Source organism: Rutidosis leptorrhynchoides, chromosome 3 (assembly GCF_046630445.1).
Source record: "Rutidosis leptorrhynchoides isolate AG116_Rl617_1_P2 chromosome 3, CSIRO_AGI_Rlap_v1, whole genome shotgun sequence".
Lineage (NCBI taxonomy): Eukaryota > Viridiplantae > Streptophyta > Magnoliopsida > Asterales > Asteraceae > Rutidosis > Rutidosis leptorrhynchoides.
Window position 1 is genome coordinate 452,294,983 of NC_092335.1, and position 19,150 is coordinate 452,314,132.

At 34.9% G+C, this 19,150-nt stretch overlaps 1 protein-coding gene across 1 annotated transcript; it reads left to right on the top strand.

Moving 5' to 3' along the window:
• Nucleotides 1-8,275: 8,275 nt before the first annotated feature.
• Nucleotides 8,276-11,014, top strand: LOC139901558 (uncharacterized). Its single transcript, XM_071884253.1, has 5 exons — nt 8,276-9,272; nt 9,596-9,826; nt 9,917-10,345; nt 10,447-10,565; nt 10,664-11,014. The coding sequence occupies exons 1-5, from the start codon at nt 8,276-8,278 to the stop codon at nt 11,012-11,014; spliced, it is 2,127 nt and encodes a 708-aa protein (XP_071740354.1).
• Nucleotides 11,015-19,150: the final 8,136 nt, after the last annotated feature.

Here is a 19,150-nt window from a genome sequence, read left to right on the forward strand (position 1 = left end):
AAATTAGAGCTTGTTTTGATATTTTAAGTTCAATTGACGATTTCAATAGTTTTTAGGAATGATTTGAAACATGTTTCATGTTGTAAAGATTGTCCAAAACGAACTCAAAATTGAAAACAAATTTTTTTTTTCTTGGCTACTAGCAAGCAGTAGGATTTTTTTGTTTTTTTTTTTCTCATTTTTTTATATCATGAACACATTTTTATTTTTTGTTTCATGTTTGTTTAGAAGTCCTAAAACCATTTTGATGATTGACTATTAAGAATGAAGTTGTTTGATTGTTTAGATTTTGGTGAAAAAGATGAAGTGGGTTGAAACATGTAATAGATAAGTATTTGGGTTTGTATTATAAATCAGAAAAACTGAAATGGAGGAATGGTTAAGGGTGTTGATGAGTGAGCGAGAGGTCTCGGGTTCGAGCCCGGCTTGGTGCAATTTTTTTAAAACTGACTCCTAAGGTAGTTTTATACTTTTAAAAATTATTATTATTATTATTAATATTATTATTATTATCCTTAGGTATTTCTACAATTATTAATTTTACAAAACAAAAGATATATATGTAAATATATTATTACATAAAATATACTAATATTACATAAAATTATGTTTCAACTAATATTATTGATATAAAATTAATTAAATATCAAATAAATATCATAATATATTATAAGAATAATTAATACATAACAAATATATAAACTTAATTGATTTATACTATAATGTGTTAATACTTGATATAGGTTCGTGAATCCGAGGCCAACCCTGCATTGTTCAATGTCGTCATATGTATTTTTACTACAAAATACAGTATTGTGAGTTTCATTTACCTTTTTACCCTTTATATTTTTGGGCTGAGAATACATGCGTAACTTTTATAACTGTTTTACGAAATAGACACAAGTAATCGAAATTACGTTCTATGGTTGAATGATCGAAACTGAATATGCCCCTTTTTATTAAGTCTGGTAATCTAAGAATTAGGGAACAAACACCCTAATTGACGCGAACTCTAAAGATAGATCTATCGGGCCCAACAAGCCCCATCCAAAGTACCGGATGCTTTAGTACTTCGAAATTTATATCATGTCCGAAGGAGGATCCCGAAATGATGGGGATATTCTTATATACATATTGTGAATGTCGGTTACCAGGTGTTCAATCCATATGAATGATATTTTTGTCTCTATGCATGGGACGTATGATTATGAGAAATGGAAGTATGAAATCTTGTGGTCTATTAAAATTATGAAATGATTCTTTATGATAAACTAATGAACTCACCAACCTTTTAGTTGACACTTTAAAGCATGTTTATTCTCAGGTACGAAAGAAATCTTCCGCTGTGCATTTGCTCATATTAGAGATATTACTTGGAGTCATTCATGACATATTTCAAAAGATGTTGCATTCGAGTCGTTGAGTTCATCAAGATTATTATTAAGTCAATTATATTTGGATATATTATGAAATTATTTACATGCCTGTCAACTGTCGATGTAACGAAAGTTTGTCTTTTAAAAACGAATGCAATGTTTGTAAAATTTATCATATAGAGGTCAATTACCTCGCGATGTAATCAACTGTTGTGAATCGTTTGTAATCGATATGGACTTCGTCCGGATGGATTAGGATGGGTCTCTACAGTTGGTATCAGAGCGGTGGTCTTAGCGAACCAGGTCTTGCATTAGCGTGCCTAACTGATAGTCGTTAGGATGCATTAGTGAGTCTGGACTTCGACCGTGTCTGCATGTCAAAAGTTTTGCTTATCATTTTTATCGGAAAACATCTGCTTATCATCCTTAGAAAATTACCTACTCATTATTCTTAGTCTAGACATATTTTACTGCATTGACTGCATGAATAGTGTATAGACAAAATTCATATCTTAGCGTATCTGACAATTCATATCTTAGTGTATCTGTTACTGTAGACCTTGCCTGATATCTCTCGTAAATTTCTCTTTAATTTAAGGGATCCTGGTACTATATATATCTATGCAAATTATGCATTGAGAATACCATCTAACTATCAATTGATGCCACTAAACTCTTCATACCAAAAATATTTCCTGAGATCGTTTAAGATGGCCTCTACGAATCGACCAAGTTCCTCTGACTCCGAAGACAGCGTGACAGGAGCACACTAACCAATCAACTACCGTGATTACTGGAGAAAATGGGGATGGGTTCGTGACATACTCACCCTATGGAGAAAGGAAGAAGGTACTCCATATCATGAATCAAATCTACCACCTAACCTTGGAGTACTTGACCCGCTCACCGGCGAACCAGTTCGCAATACCGTTTATACCCTATTTGCAAGAATTTTTCGTCTTGAAACTACCATTAATGGAACTAGAGAAGATATCCGACCTCTACCTCACATTGATAAACAACTCGGGTTAGTAGAAGAAGTTAGAGAACTCCGAGCTCGAGTATTAACTTTAGAGAGCACGGTATACAATTTGCAATCATCAACAGTATCACCAACACCAGTAACATCACCAGCCTTAGCACCAATGGCACCAATACCACCAACAACCCAAGTTTCAACAATCCATGCCTCAACATCTCATTCTGTACCTCGAGTATAATTATCGTTCCACAAATCATTCTACATCATTTATCTTCGTTCGACATGACGATTATGTAAAATCTAATGTTTTAGAGATTATGTATCATAGTTCTAATCGTAAATCTGATGAGTTTAATATCACATTGACTCATTAAATCCATAATTACATCTGAAGAAAATATATATGTAAATATATTTTCATAAAGATTGTGATTAAAAATTCTTTAGTACAAACTGTTAATGGTAAAAATATTTTAACGCGTAGGTAATACCCGAGAAATATTTAAGATTTCACATTAATAAGTTACACTGTACAGTCTTCGAATCTGATTCAAGGGTCGATTACCATCCAACCTACATCTATCGATATACGAATCCTTTCACCACAGAATAACCATTTTCATTCAAATTCAATTTCATATTTGGATTTTTACTTACCAGAATCCAACAAGTGGCATAATGAAGAAATAATGGACACAATAAAAATTGATTAGAAACAGACTAATTAACAATATGGAATTTTGTTAAGAAACCATGCTAACTGTTCCAGCTAACTGTTCCTAGCTAACTGATTACATTCTATTTATCGTATTTTATTTATTGCAATTTAATTATCGCAATTTACATTCCCGCAATTTTATTTATTGTCATCTAATTTCTGTTATTTACTTTACGCACTTTAGTTATAGTTATTTAATTCCTGTTATTTATTTTACGCACTTTAAATATCGGGACACGTATACAAGGTTTTGACATATCATATCGATGCATCTATATATATTATTTGGAATCACCATAGACACTCTATATGCAGTAATGATCGAGTTCTCTATACAGGGTTGAGGTTGATTCTATAATAATATATATACTTTGAGTTGTGATCGAGTCTGAGACATGTACACGGGTCCCGATACGTATTAATTAATTCGGATATTATATATTAAGCTATATATGTATTATCGGACTGTTAATTGTGGACTATCAAATATGGACTGTTGACATTGGATAATTAAAATGAATTAAAATATTGATTGTAACATATGAAACTAAACATATCTTCAAGTTTGCCACTTGATCTCATCTTAAACCTCATCTGTATCTTGACGATTACAATCTGCGTTCAAACCTTTCATGATTCTTGAAAACACCTCAATCGATAGGATGAATCAACCGCACTTCATCTACGGAAGGAAAGGTTTATGCATATAGTTATGCACCTGAGAAACTCTCGGCAACTGAGTAAAAGTTTAACACGTAGCCGCATCAGATCCTTTGGCATTTATTAGCTAAAATAACTTTGCGATCCCTTTTCAAAGTAGCCAATTTTGTCACAGCTCCAGCAAGTCAACTTCGACTTTTCATTCGAAGTAGCCTTACTATAATCCTGATATATACAATTACCCTTTTTATAACGGAGAATTCTTTTATATTCCACCATATTACCAGAAGACGTACCAGCAGCCTCGTTGTTTTTTTTGGCTTAAATCTCCCTGACAAATCATTATATTTATTCATTGAAACCCTATCATATACTCATCCGCATCTTGTAACGAGAACTGCCATACCAATTACCGGGAATCAGCAAATTTGTATTTTGAGTCTCGCAACGTTTCCACATCAACAGTTATATGTATCCATATAACATTTATCTCTTAGAACTATGATCTTCCATTCTGAAATTCAGAAAAGCACCAAGTCTGTGAATTAATGCTCTAAATTTTGAAAATTTAAATGAAGCAACAAAAACTATGGATGATTTAAAAGTCAAAAGTTTGATAAAAAAAAAAGATACGTTGGAAAATCTCAAAAGGAAGTTTGGTACTGAAAAACGAATTGAGCAAACCATGAAGGAGACTCTGAGCAAATCACAAGGACTAAACTTGTACATAAAGAACCCTGATGATTCTGTTTCTGATGAAGTCTTTAGTGAATATCTTGCTCCTTAATTATTCTAAATCCTTGCGAAAGGATTTTCTTCATCAACATTCGATCTCATAAATTCTGAAAATATCATCATAAATATCTTTTATATTTCCGAGAATATTTTCATAACAATTCTTATCTAAAATCATTAATCTCTTCGTGCTATCAGTGTTACATCATATAGAAACTGTTAGTTTCTATATTCTGTAAACTTTCGAGCTTGAAATATGAATGTTATTGAAGTAATGTTGGGAACTGATGCATGAGTTAGTATAATATAATGACACTTGATCAACGTGATTATATTACAGTAAGTCATGCTGAGTTTCTAATGGAACGTGATGATTCACAGATCATAACGTCATCATGTGCCATGTTACACGACTCTTACATTCTACCTAATCTCCAAGTATATCAAGAACATATATTCTTAATAGTTCTATCTTTTCAGATATTCTAGTAATTTGAAAAATCAAGATCGTGTCATTACGATTTCCTTCTAGAACATTAACTATGTTCATTTCAAAATCCATATCTACGAATTCCGGACCATTATTCGCTTGACTTGAAGACTGGAAGAGGAGACGAAAGTATGGAACTCTTGAATATAAAGAAAATATAAAGCTCGACAACAACACATAAATTACAAACCGTGCATATCAATACGTATTGCCACGTTAAGGCACGTAAAAAATTAAAAACACTATAACCCCAAGATAATAGTAGAAGTAAATATAATCCTCCGGTGGTAGATGAAAGAGAAGAATGACAGATATGAAAGTTAAGAGTATATCAAGGATCAGAACTGGATGGAGCATATTAATGAATGCTTTAAAAATATGAATCAGGGGAGAAAGAATGGAAGGTGTGAGCTGTGAAAATAAGGAAACGAATGGAGTGGATTTATAGTAAAATATCCGGCAGAGCAATCGAAACAGATTATTGCATGATTTCCTATATCGCCGAAGAACCAAATCTTATTACGAAGATTTTCTTTAAATCCCATGAATTCCGGAAATCAATCATAACTACGTCATCAGTTCCCTCTCTTGCGATAGCTTCGATTATACTCTTCGCGTAATCAAATTTTTTTTACCTATATTACTCACTGATGATAAAACTCTAATTTCTAGCTCGGATACGTCATGAAAACATACTTATTGTCAGCCATGACCATTCCACTCAAATTTCGGGACGAAATTTCTTTAACGGGTAGGTACTGTGACGACCCGGAAATTTCCGACCAAATTAAAACTTAATCTTTATATGTTCCAACATAATAAGCAAAGCCTGTAATGTTGAGTCTCGAAATGTTTGAACTATTTATATAGATTCATTTAACCTGTGACTATTTCTGACGATTCACGAACAATTGTGTGTAAATAAATATGTAAATATATATACATATATAAATATAAGAGTGCATATTAAGTTGTATTAATAAAATACAAAATAATCATTTGAATTGAAAATGTAAAATAATGTACAAGATAATTAAGATTAAAATTTATTTATGATTTAAACGAATTCTTATTTTTATTTATTATCATTTTTATGATATTATTTAGTTATTTTATTAGAATTATTATTAATATTATTAGGGTATTTACTATTAATATTTATTAAAAATAAAAATAGGGAATCCCATTCTGTTAGAAGTAACTATCAATTTTTTTTCTTTTTCTTCACATGAAAATAATTTACGTACTTCATGTCTCGAGTTTGTTACAAGTCTACTTCACAAATCAATTGGAAATCAATTTAACTGTTAAATCATGTACCTAATCACTCTATATAAGTTACAAACTGCAATTTGAGTTGAAAACAAAGAAAACCCAGAAAATAAGCTCGACACTCTGTACATTCATCTTTTTCACCATATTTTGATTTAGAACAAATTTTCAAAATGTAATAATGCAGTCATGTTAGGAATCGTCTATCTAAACTATCTGTAAGTTTTCAATCCTCAGTTCTTTCTATTAATTTCTAATTTGAGAGTCAAAGTTTTGGTTTTCAAAGTCAACTAAGTGTTCTTGAATCAAATTCGAGTTTGTTTTGATATCTCCAGTTAATTTGATGATCCATAAAGATTATAGGAATGATTTGCAACACAATTCATGTTGTAATCATAACCTATAACACTCTTAATCTAAAAATCAATTTTTGAGTTCTTGAGTTCTTCACAGTGATATACACTAACGTGAATTCGAAACAAATTTCAAAAACTAAAAATGTAGAGTTGTTAGGAATCATTTACTTAAACTTCCCGCAAAATCTCAAGTTCCAATTCTTGATAACGAATTCGAATTTGCGAGTCAAAGTTAAATTGTCAAAAGTCTAACTGTTTTGTTCTTGGAGAAATTAGAGCTTGTTTTGATGTTTTAAGTTCAATTGACGATTTCAATAGTTTTTAGAAATGATTTGAAACATGTTTCATGTTGTAAAGATTGTCCAAAACGAACTCAAAATTGAAAACAATTTTTTTTTTCTTGGCTACTAGCAAGCAGTAGGATTTTTTTGTTTTTTTTTTCTCATTTTTTTTATATCATGAACACATTTTTATTTTTTATTTCATGTTTGTTTAGAAGTCCTAAAACCATTTTGATGATTGACTATTAAGAATGAAGTTGTTTGATTGTTTAGATTTTGGTGAAGAAGATGAAGTGGGTTGAAACATGTAATAGATAAGTATTTGGGTTTGTATTATAAATCAGAAAAACTGAAATGGAGGAATGGTTAAGGGTGTTGATGAGTGAGCGAGAGGTCTCGGGTTCGAGCCCGGCTTGGTGCAATTTTTTTAAAACTGACTCCTAAGGTAGTTTTATACTTTTAAAAATTATTATTATTATTATTAATATTATTATTATCAGGGTTGCAAAAAACGGCCTAGACGGCCGTCTAGACGGGGGTGTAGACGGGTTTTCCAATGCCCCGTCCCGTTTATAGCTTATACGTTTGAAAAACGGTCAAAGTACGGTCAAACTCGGCCCCAGACGGGTAAAAACGGATATTCCCGATTTTTTCCAGGTTTTTTTATAAAAAAAAAAAAAAAAAAAAGCTGTGGCACCGTACTAATTAGGGTTTCTTTTATTTGGGCGCCATAAGTTCTCCTCTACACCCAATTTAGCTGCTACAATGCACGACATCACAAAACATGAGAGATTAGCAATTGATTCTTCAATTCTTCTCATTTCATCTTATTTCTCACTTACAAAGGTGTGATTTCTTCTCTAATTCACTTTATCTCTCACTTACAAGTTACAATTTATGTTTATGTATGTATATTTGGTATATATATATATATATATATATATATATATATATATATATATATATATATATATATATATATATTGCAATTAGTGTTTACTGCCTTTTCTACTAGTTGTGAGTGTGTAACTATATGTATATTATATATATGATTTTTGTGTTTGTGTATGTTGTATGACGTCATCGTGTCTACATAATATGTATATAATTATAAATTGATTTCATTGTGTGTGTACCAGTTGTTTACTGCCTTCATATGTGTTTGCTATAAAATTTAGACAATATATTTATGTCTAATTGATTTCATTGTGTGTGTACATGTTGTTTACTGTCGTCATTGTGTATGTTGCTTACTGCCTTCATATTTATGTCCGTATGAAACACTTAAACATATATAATAGTTAATAAGCACTTTTCATGACATGTCACTATGTGTTTGCTATAAAAAATTAGACATAATATTATTTGTTGTTTGTTGTGAAAAATGATTGATCAGGAGGGGTAAATGGCAACATCAAATCCATCCAATGAAACTAAAAGAAAACAAGAAGATACTGGTTGGGAGTATGGAAGATTGTTGGATCCAAATAATAGGGATAGGGTGCAATGTAAATTATGTGGCAATATTAATCGTGCAGGTATCAACAGATTGAAACACCACATCGCGGGTATTAGGGGAAATGTTGCTCCATGTTCTAAAGCCACAAAAGAAGATCAACAAAAGATGAGAAATGCTCTTGATGAAATCAAATCCAAGAAGAAAAGTAAAGTAGATGATGAAAAAGCTTTAAGAGATGAAGTGAGGATTAATAGGAATGATACCACTGACCGTGATGAAATGGAAGTCATATTTGGAGAAATGAAGTCGCGTTTGTTTGGTCCCATGGATAGATTCACTTCTACCGAAAATGTGCCGGATAAGGGAAAGGGTAAACAAGCCAAACTTGACAACCTTATGAGAAAAGAACAAGTTATCCTTCTAAAGGAGTATGTATGTAGGTGGGCTTACCAATGTGCAATTCCATTTAATGCTATCGATAATGATAGTTTTAGATCCATGGCGGAGGCCTTTGGTAGATTTGGAAGTAATCCTCCAACTCCAAGTAGATATGAGTTGGGAGAAACATATTTAAAGAAAGAGGTTGAAAGAACTAAGGACTTGTTGAAAAAAAACCAAGATGAGTGGAAGATGACGGGATGCTCTATAATGACGGATGCATGGACAGATAGAAAGAAAAGGAGTATCATGAATATGTGCGTGAACTCAAAGTCGGGCACCGTTTTCTTGTCTTCGAAAGAATGTTCAGGTGAAGCCCACACTAGCTGCTACATATTCGAGTATGTTGAGAAATGTATTATAGAAATTGGTCCCGAAGTTGTTGTACAAGTTGTGACCGACAATGCCGCGAATAATATGGGAGCAGCAAAGATTTTAAAAGAAAAAAGACCATCAATTTTTTGGACATCATGTGGCGCACATACGGTTGATCTAATGCTCGAAGGTAATATTAACCTTATGCTTATGCTATTATATATAAATCTTTTTCTATGCTATATTACTATCAATAGAATATGTGGTAACAGTTACTTAGACGACATGCTTATGCACATCTATGAATTGACTAACATTTATTAATTTCATTTACGTTTATACATTATATGCTTACATGTTATTAAATTATTAAATGGGACGGTTCTTTTAACGAAACTGAACCGAACCGTCTGGCTACTGCCCACAAGCTACTGCCATTGAAGGCAGGCTGCTGCCATTGAAGGCAGGCTACTGCCATTGCTGACCTTTTTTATGGTTTGTTTTTTCTTGAAGGCATTGGTGAGTCAGACCCATATAAATCAACAATTGAAATAGCAAAAAGGATAACGAAGTTTATTTATGCACACCACAAAACATTGGCTTTGATGAGGCGTTACACAAATAAGATGGAAATCGTGAGACCAGGAGTTACACGATTTGCTTCCGCGTTCCTTACTTTACAAAGCTTAATTGATAAGAAGGATGAATTAAGGAAAATGTTTTGTGGTAGTGAATGGGACAAATGTTATTTATCCAAGACAAAAAAAGGGAATGATATCTATAAAATGGTGATGGATAATAGAACTTGGTAAGGAATAAGCAAATGTTTAAAAGTGTTCTCACCTTTGGTCAAAATACTTCGAATGGTGGATGCCGATTGGAAGCCTTCAATAGGATTTTTACATGGTGAGCTTAAAAAAGCTCAACAAGAAATCAAGGAGGCTTTGAACAACCAGAAGATTTTTTATGAGCCGGTTATGAAGATCATTCGAATGAAGATGTCAGGTCGACTAGATTCGAGCTTACATTTGGCGGCCTATCTTTTAAACCCATATTATCTTTACAATGATATGAATATCCAGTATGATGAAAAAGTGAATGAAGCAATCAATGATGTTGTTGAAACTTTGTATCCGCAAGATCTTGATATGCAACAAAAAATATTGTTGGAGGAGTTTCCAGTTTACACGTGTAGATCAGAGAGCTTTGCTAAGTTACTTGCATTGAAATCATGTGAGGTTAACACCGAAAAATATGATCCGGGTAAAGCATTTTATATAATTATGTATTTTGTTTTAACTTGTAGTAGTTTAAGTGTATAGCAAATTAGACCTAAGTTACTTGTATTTGGTTTTAACTTGTAGCAAATTGGTGGACACGTTTTGGTAGCTCAGCACCTCATTTGAGAAAGATTGCTATTCGGATCCTTTCTCTAACAACAAGTTCATCCGGATGTGAACGCAATTGGAGCACCTTTGAAGCGGTTAGTCTTTGGTTATATATTTTGTAATTTGTTAAATGTTAGGTAATCATTTAAATTAAATATTTTTGTTGGTTACTTGGTTGTCTTTGATATTATAGATTCATACAAAAAAAAGAAATCGGTTAGAAGCCTCAAAGTTGAACAATCTTGGTTTTGTTCAATTCAATGCAAATCTGATTTTGAAAAACAAAAAAAGAAAGGAGAGAGGTCATGAAGTTCTTTTAACGGATGATACAAGTGAGGCTCAAGAATGGTTTATTGATGATGATGTGGTTGATGCAATTTCAAAACCAAAAAGAAGCGCTAGAAGACAATTTTTGGAGGACGATTTTGAGTCAGAAGATGAAGAGATGGAAATAGATGCTGAAGATGTTGAATATGGGTTTTATGGGGATCAAATCATTGAACAAAATGGACAAGATCAAGATTTGGATGAAAATGAAGTTTGAATCAGTGAAGTTAATAAATATTTGTAGTCTTTTGAACATGTAAGCTTATGTTTATGGTTGAAATATTATGTCCTTTTGAATGTTTATGTTTAAACTTTAAACTATAATGTATTTGTATTTTGAACATGTATGGAATATTGGAATGTTGGACAATATCTTTGTTTCCCTTCACTATAAACAGGTTGATGGAGTGTTGGACGATCTTATATTCTAAACTCTAAACAAGTTGATGGAGCCTGGTGGGTCTAACAAGACTACTATATTGTAGTCTTGAATTTGAAACTGAAAAAAAGTTTTGAGCAGGTATTTGTATTCTTGAACATATATATATATGTATATATATATATATATATATATATATATATATATATATATATATATATATATATATATATATATATAAATTTTATTTAAAAGTCAACGTTAGTCAACATCCGTCTCGACCCCCGTCTCGACCCCGTCTCGACCGTCTCGACCCTTTTAGGACCCTACCGTCTCGACCCCGTCTCGCGTATTTTGCAAACTTGATTATTATTATCCTTAGGTATTTCTACAATTATTAATTTTACAAAACAAAAGATATATATGTAAATATATTATTACATAAAATATACTAATATTACATAAAATTATGTTTCAACTAATATTATTGATATAACATTAATTAAATATCAAATAAGTATCATAATATATTATAAGAATAATTAATACATAACAAATATATAAACTTAATTGATTTATACTATAATGTGTTAATACTTGATATAGGTTCGTGAATCCGAGGCCAACCCTGCATTGTTCAATGTCGTCATATGTATTTTTACTACAAAATACAGTATTGTGAGTTTCATTTACCTTTTTACCCTTTATATTTTTGGGCTGAGAATACATGCGCAACTTTTATAACTGTTTTACGAAATAGACACAAGTAATCGAAATTACGTTCTATGGTTGAATGATCGAAACTGAATATGCCCCTTTTTATTAAGTCTGGTAATCTAAGAATTAGGGAACAGACACCCTAATTGACGCGAACTCTAAAGATAGATCTATCGGGACCAACAAGCCCCATCCAAAGTACCGGATGCTTTAGTACTTCGAAATTTATATCATGTCCGAAGGAGGATCCCGGAATGATGGGGATATTCTTATATGCATATTGTTAATGTCAGTTACCAGGTGTTCAATCCATATGAATGATATTTTTGTCTCTATGCATGGGACGTATGATTATGAGAAATGGAAGTATGAAATCTTGTGGTCTATTAAAATTATGAAATGATTCTTTATGATAAACTAATGAACTCACCAACCTTTTGGTTGACACTTTAAAGCATGTTTATTCTCAGGTACGAAAGAAATCTTCCGCTGTGCATTTGCTCATATTAGAGATATTACTTGGAGTCATTCATGACATATTTCAAAAGATGTTGCATTCGAGTCGTTGAGTTCATCAAGATTATTATTAAGTCAATTATATTTGGATATATTATGAAATGCTTTACATGCCTGTCAACTGTCGATGTAACGAAAGTTTGTCTTTTAAAAACGAATGCAATGTTTGTAAAATTTATCATATAGAGGACAATTACCTCACGATGTAATCAACTGTTGTGAATCGTTTCTAATCGATATGGACTTCGTCCGGATGGATTAGGACGGGTCTCTACAAAGTGGGTCAAAGGGAAGTCGGGAGCACCGACTTGGTATTGGAGACAAATAGCAAAATCGATATGATTCGGGCTCGTTTAAAGGCGGCGCAAGATAGACAAAAGTCTTACGTCGATAAACGTAGGTGACCGATCGAATTTGAAGAAGGCGATATGGTGATGCTTAAGGTTTCGCCATAGAAGGGTATCATTCGGTTTCGAAAACGGGGAAAGTTAGCTCCTCGGTTTATTGGGCCGTTTAAGGTTGTAGCTCGTGTTGGTGAAGTCGCGTATCGTTTGGAATTACCCAAAGAACTTGCGGGGATCCATAACACATTTCATGTTTCCCACCTCCGTAAGTATCTTGCGGATGATTCTTCATGGATGCCTTTAGACGAAATTGAGCTAAACAACAAGTTAGAATATGTTGAAGAGTCGATTGCTATACTCGATGAGATGGTAAAAATGTTGCGTAACAAAGAGGTGAGGACCTTTAAGGTCCAATGGCATCGTAGTAAAGGTTCCGAGTTTACTTGGGAGCCCGAAGAATTCGTGTTGGTTTACCTTCCCTCGTGTCATGCAGCTTGGATCGCGAGGACGCGCTCCGATTAAAGTGGGGGAGAGTTGTAACACCTCATTTTCCCGTGCGTGTCTAAAGGTACGTACTTAATCAATAGTACCCTTATAACTTATTCATTATGTAATTAAATGAACTAAAGTGTTAGTTAGGTGTAAGTGCATATATGTATATGTGTGTATATATATATATGGGTATATTCGAATGCGTGCGTGTACGCGTATATGAATGTGACGTGATGGCATTGAGTCGTGTGAGACTTAAGGTTGAAGTTTAGACGTGCATAGGAAGGGTGAATGAGGTGTGCTAGTTGTTGTACCCTTGATTCATGTTAAATTGTCAAAGTGACCAGACCTAGGCTAATGCCGCGCCGCGACAAACGGGTCCTCGCCGCGATCATTGAAGCAAACCAGGATCAGAAAGAGGGTTAAGAGTGATCATTTTTCCTTCGATTCGTCGCGCCGCAACGAATGGCGCCGCGTCGCGGCATCCCTGCAGATCAGACTGCGAATTCTGCTCAAATTAAATAGGGTTTAGGGGTAATTTGGTCTTTTTGCGTGTAGATCTGTTTGGAGCTTTTAATATCAGCCACTTGTTCTCCATTTCTTATTTCTTTTCCATTTTCTTTCACATTTTCCTCTCAAATCCTAAAACCCACTTAGATTAAACTCAAGATTTGAAGGTGAAGTTTTGTGAATCAATCCTAGAAGCAAGAATTAAAGTTACTCTCCTTGTTATTAGCTACAAGAGGATAGTTTTGGTAAGTCTCAACTCTAAGTTTTGAGTTTCATTTAGTTTAAGCTTGGGTTTGGTTCATATGGAACTTGTGTGACCCATTAGAGGGTTAAATGGGTGGATTTTGGGTTGGATTGTTAAAAGGAAACCCTAAATAGCTATTATCTAGGGTTTGGTCTTGTGATTTGAGGTTCTAAGTGCTAAGTGATGTTGTTAGTCACTAATGCAGTTTTAAAAGGATGAAAGAATTTTAATGTGTAAGTTTGACTTGGTTTGTGAGTCAAAGAGTCAAAAGAGCACTAGTTGACCTAATCGGGTGAAATGGTTATGAAATACACCAAGTTTATGTTAGTTGATGTTAATAGACCCTAATCACTAGCCTTAAGTGATCTATGATGAGGCGTGGCCATTAATGGGCGGTTTTGGTGTAGTTGAGTCATTTAATGCAATCGGGTCATTAAATGCTCAAGGGTTAGAAGTTGGCATTTAATTCAACTAGATGGTATGTTAATAAAATGCAAAATGTAATAGGTAAATTACATTGAAGGTTTTCAAGCTCAGTTAGCTTCCACAAGAGTCTTGAGGTGAGTGGAATGATTATGCATATGTGTATATAATGTATTTACTTGTACGAGATTCGATGTGGGTTTAAGTTCGGGCGGTCGATACCACATCGGGTCAATATATGATATGGGTTTAAGTTCGGGCGTTCGATGCCATGTCATATATGTGTGTGGGCATGTAGTGTGGGTTTAAAGTTCGGGCGTTCGATACCAAATTACACGTGACGGGTGGGTTTAAAGTTCGGGCGATCGATACCACTCCGGGGTTAGTGTTATAATTTGTTGTGCACTAACGGTTGTTGGGAACACCAATGGGAAATTCGAAGTACCATTCCATGCACTATTAGTTAACCATGGCTATGTGTTTGTTGTGTGGTGTTTACACTTTATTCGAGTTATATAAGTTATCGTTGTGCTAGCTTGTGGCCTTGGAGATTTAGCGTTATGCCTTGCGTTGGTATGTCTTTTAAATTGCTAGCGTGTATGAGGTAACTGTGTATGTGATTGCATGTAAGTAGGTTATATATGTATGTGTATAATTATTGCATTCACTAAGCATTAGCTTACTCTATCGTTGTTTATCTTTTTAGATGCAGGCGCAGTTAAGGGCAAGGGGGTTATCGGACATTAGGTGTCCCGTGATGATGCTTTGTTGGAGTTTTGATGTTGGCCTAACGTTTTGGGTAGTTTAGTCCCAAACCATGCTCGAAGTGTCGTTTGGATTGTAAACTATCATTTGTAATGGGTCAAACTTGTACTAAACTTTATTCGTGGCCCTCGTGCCTTTTGTAAACAATTAATTGTTATGCGTTTTAAATGGAACTCGTGAAATGGGTTACATATTAATTTGGCGTGTAATTGTGTTGTATAAAAAAAAAAAATTTATCGTATGGATTACGGGTTGGGTTGTTACATCCATACCAAATGCAAATGTTCCAACAACCTTACATGCAACCACCCAAAAAGTGTACTTATAAGAACTTCCGTGATTGCAAACCCTCTGAGTTTTCTGGAAGTACTGATCCGACTGTAACTCTCAATTGGTTGCGAGAAATTGAAAGGGTATTTGAAGCGTGTCAGTGTGAACCTGAGCTGAAAGTAATGCATGCTAGTCGAATGTTGAAAGGTAGGGCTATGATTTGGTGGGATTCTTTGATTTCCAGTATACCAAAAGAACAAGTGAGTATGATCACGTGGGAGCAGTTTCATGAGAAGGTGTGTGAACAGTATTGTAATTCGTTTGATATGAACCGAATCAAGATTGAATTTCTTGAAATGAAGATGACACCTCAAATGACGATCGATGAGGTAGTAGAGAAGTATATGGATAAAATGATGTTTGTACAACAATGGGTACCAGACGAAGCGTCACGTATCCAACATTTTGTTAATATCATTCTGCCAGAGTACCGAACTTTTGTTAGAACAGCTACATCGTTGTCTCAAGCTGTTGTGATGGCTAAGATGGTAGAAAGTGATGTTCAGGCCACCAGAAATAGAATGTTTGGTAATGTGCTACAACAAGGTGGGCAAGTATCTGGTCAATCAGGATCTAAATCCAAGAAGTCTAGTGGGTTTAAATCGAAGGGTAAAAGTGGTCAGAGTAGTTCTGGATCTGGATCAGGTAAAGGGAATTGGTGTCACACGTGTCGATCTTCTCACAGTGGTCAGTGTTCTGAGGCTACAAGAAGATGCTTAAAGTGTGGTGTGGTTGGGCATGAGTCTTCAGCATGTCCGTATCCGAATAGTGTGTGTTGGAGTTGTCACAAACCAGGGCATCGTGCGGTTAGATGTCCGTCTAAGAGCGGTAGTTCCGGGGCAGGGTCAGGGGTGCGTTCGGCATCAGCCGGAGGGTCAACTGCCTCGAGTGGGCAGAAGAGGAAGAACCCTCCAACAGCAGAGGCTAGAGCTTTTCAGATGTCGGTTGAGAATGCCGTGGCAACCGACGAAGTGATCACCGGTATGTTTCTAATCAACTCAATACCTGCTCGCGTATTGTTTGATTGTGGTGCCAATAGATGTTTTATGTCCCTAGATTTCTGTGTTAAGTTGAAATTACCAGTTACTGTGTTACCCAAGCCGGTTAGTGTAGAAGTAGCCGATGGTAAGATCACACCCGTCACAACATATGTGTCTGGGATTTGTATAGAGATTGAAGGGAAGTCTTTCCCGGTGACTTGTTTAGTGTTACCTATTCCTAGCTTTGATGTAGTATTAGGAATGGATTGGTTGAGCTCGCTTAGGGCTAATATTAAGTGTGATAGGAAAATGATTACCTTTCGTTCGACCGATGGAACCCGTGTTGTGGCCCGAGGGGAGCGGGGTGGGTATAATTTTCCGTTGATAACCATGATGAAAGCGAAAAAAGTCGATGGCAAAGGGCTGTGAATCATTTCTTACATATGTAATTGATGCGAAGAAAGAAAAGAAAACTGTGGATGATATTCCGGTAGTATCAGAATTTCCCGAAGTGTTCCCAGATGAGTTACCAGGTCTGCCGCCGGTAAGGGAAGTCGAATATAAGATTGAGTTGGATCCTGGAACAACTCCAGTTGCAAAAGTTCCTTACCGATTAGCGCCATCTGAAATCCGTGAAATGATGTCACAGATTCAAGAGTTATTAGATCGTGGGTTTATCCGACCGAGTTCTTCATCGTGGGGTGCTCCGGTATTGTTTGTTAAAAAGAAAGATGGGTCAATGCGTATGTGTATTGATTATCGTGAATTGAATAAAAGAACAGTGAAAAATAAGTATCCATTACCTCGAATAGACGGTTTGTTCGATTAGTTAAAGGGTGCTTCATTCTTTTCCAATATAGATTTACGATCCGGGTATCAATAGGTTCGTGTTGCTGAATTAGATATACCGAAAACTGCGTTCAGAACTAGGTATGGTCATTATGAATTTCTTGTCATGCCGTTTGGGTTGACAAATGCGCCAGCAGTCTTCATGGATCTAATGAATAGAGTGTGTCGTCCATTCTTAGATAAGTTTGTGATTGTGTTTATTGACGACATATTGGTGTATTCAAAAACAGAGAGTGAACATGCTGAACATCTGAGGTTGGTTTTGAAATTGCTGAAACGTGAGCAGCTATTTGCAAAATTTTCAAAATGTGATTTTTGGTTACGTGAAGTGCAGTTTTTGGGTCATGTGATTTGTGCTAAAGGTATAAAGGTTGATCCGATAAAGATAGAAGCGGTAATGAATTGGAATTCTCCGAAGACTCCGACGGAGATTAAGAGTTTTCTGGGGTTAGCTGGTTATTATCGCAGGTTTATCAAAGATTTTTCTAAAATAGCGGGTCCGTTGACTAAGTTGACTCGTAAAGATGTAGCCTTTCGATGGTCTGATGAACAGAAAAAAGCTTTTCAGCTTTTGAAACAGCTACTATGTCAGGAACCAGTGTTAGCTTTACCAGAAGGTTCAGACGACTTCGTGGTATACTGTGATGCGTCATTTGCTGGGTTGGGTTGTGTCTTAATGCAGAGAGATAAATTAATTGCCTACGCCTCGCGACAGTTGAAAGTTCATGAGAAGAATTATCCAGTGCATGATCTTGAAATGGCTGCAGTAGTGTTTGCTTTAAAACTGTGGAGACACTATTTGAATGGAACCCATTGTGTTATTTGTACAGATCATAAGAGTTTGCAATATATCTTCTCACAGAAAGAATTGAATATGCGTCAGAGACGGTGGCAAGAGTTGATCAAGGATTATGATTGTGAAATTAAATATCATCCGGGTAAGGCAAATGTGGTTGCAGATACGCTAAGTCATAAAAAGTCAAGTGAAAATGTGAAATTCCTTCGTTTGAATATAACTCCAGATTTGATTAACAGCTTAAGAACCATTCAAGCCTGTGCTTTGGAGGACAAACATATTAAATCTGAACAAATGATCAAACGAAAAGTGGACTTAATTGATGACTCACGTGGACTAAAGACTTTAAACAATCGTGTTTGGGTGCCTAAGCTTGGAGATTTGAGGGATTTAATTATGACAGAAGCTCACAAATCCAGATTGACAGTACATCCGGGTAGTAATAAGATGTATCATGATTTGAAAACTGTGTATTGGTGGCCGACAATGAAAACAGATATCGCTCGATATGTCGAAAAGTGTCATATTTGTGCTCAAGTGAAGGCAGAACACCAGAAACCTTATGGTTCGTTACGTCAGCTACAGATTCCAGAGTGAAAATGGGAACATATAACGATGGATTTTGTGACCAAACTACCAAGAACTCAGAAACGACACGATATGATTTGGGTAATAGTGGATCGTCTAACTAAAAGTGCTCATTTTCTTGCTACTCGTGAAACAGCTTCGTTAAGTGAGTTAGCCAATTTGTATGTGAAAGAAATAGTTAGTCGACATGGTGTGCCGTTATCGATCGTTTCAGACAGAGATTCTAGATTTGTGTCAAATTTCTGGAATAGTCTTCAACAAAATCTTGGTACACGTGTGAATTTAAGTACAGCTTATCATCCTCAGACAGACGGTCAGAGTGAAAGAACGATACAGACTTTGGAGGATATGTTAAGGGCTTGTGTGTTAGAATACGGTGGTTCGTGGGATACGCATTTGCCATTGGTTGAATTCACGTAT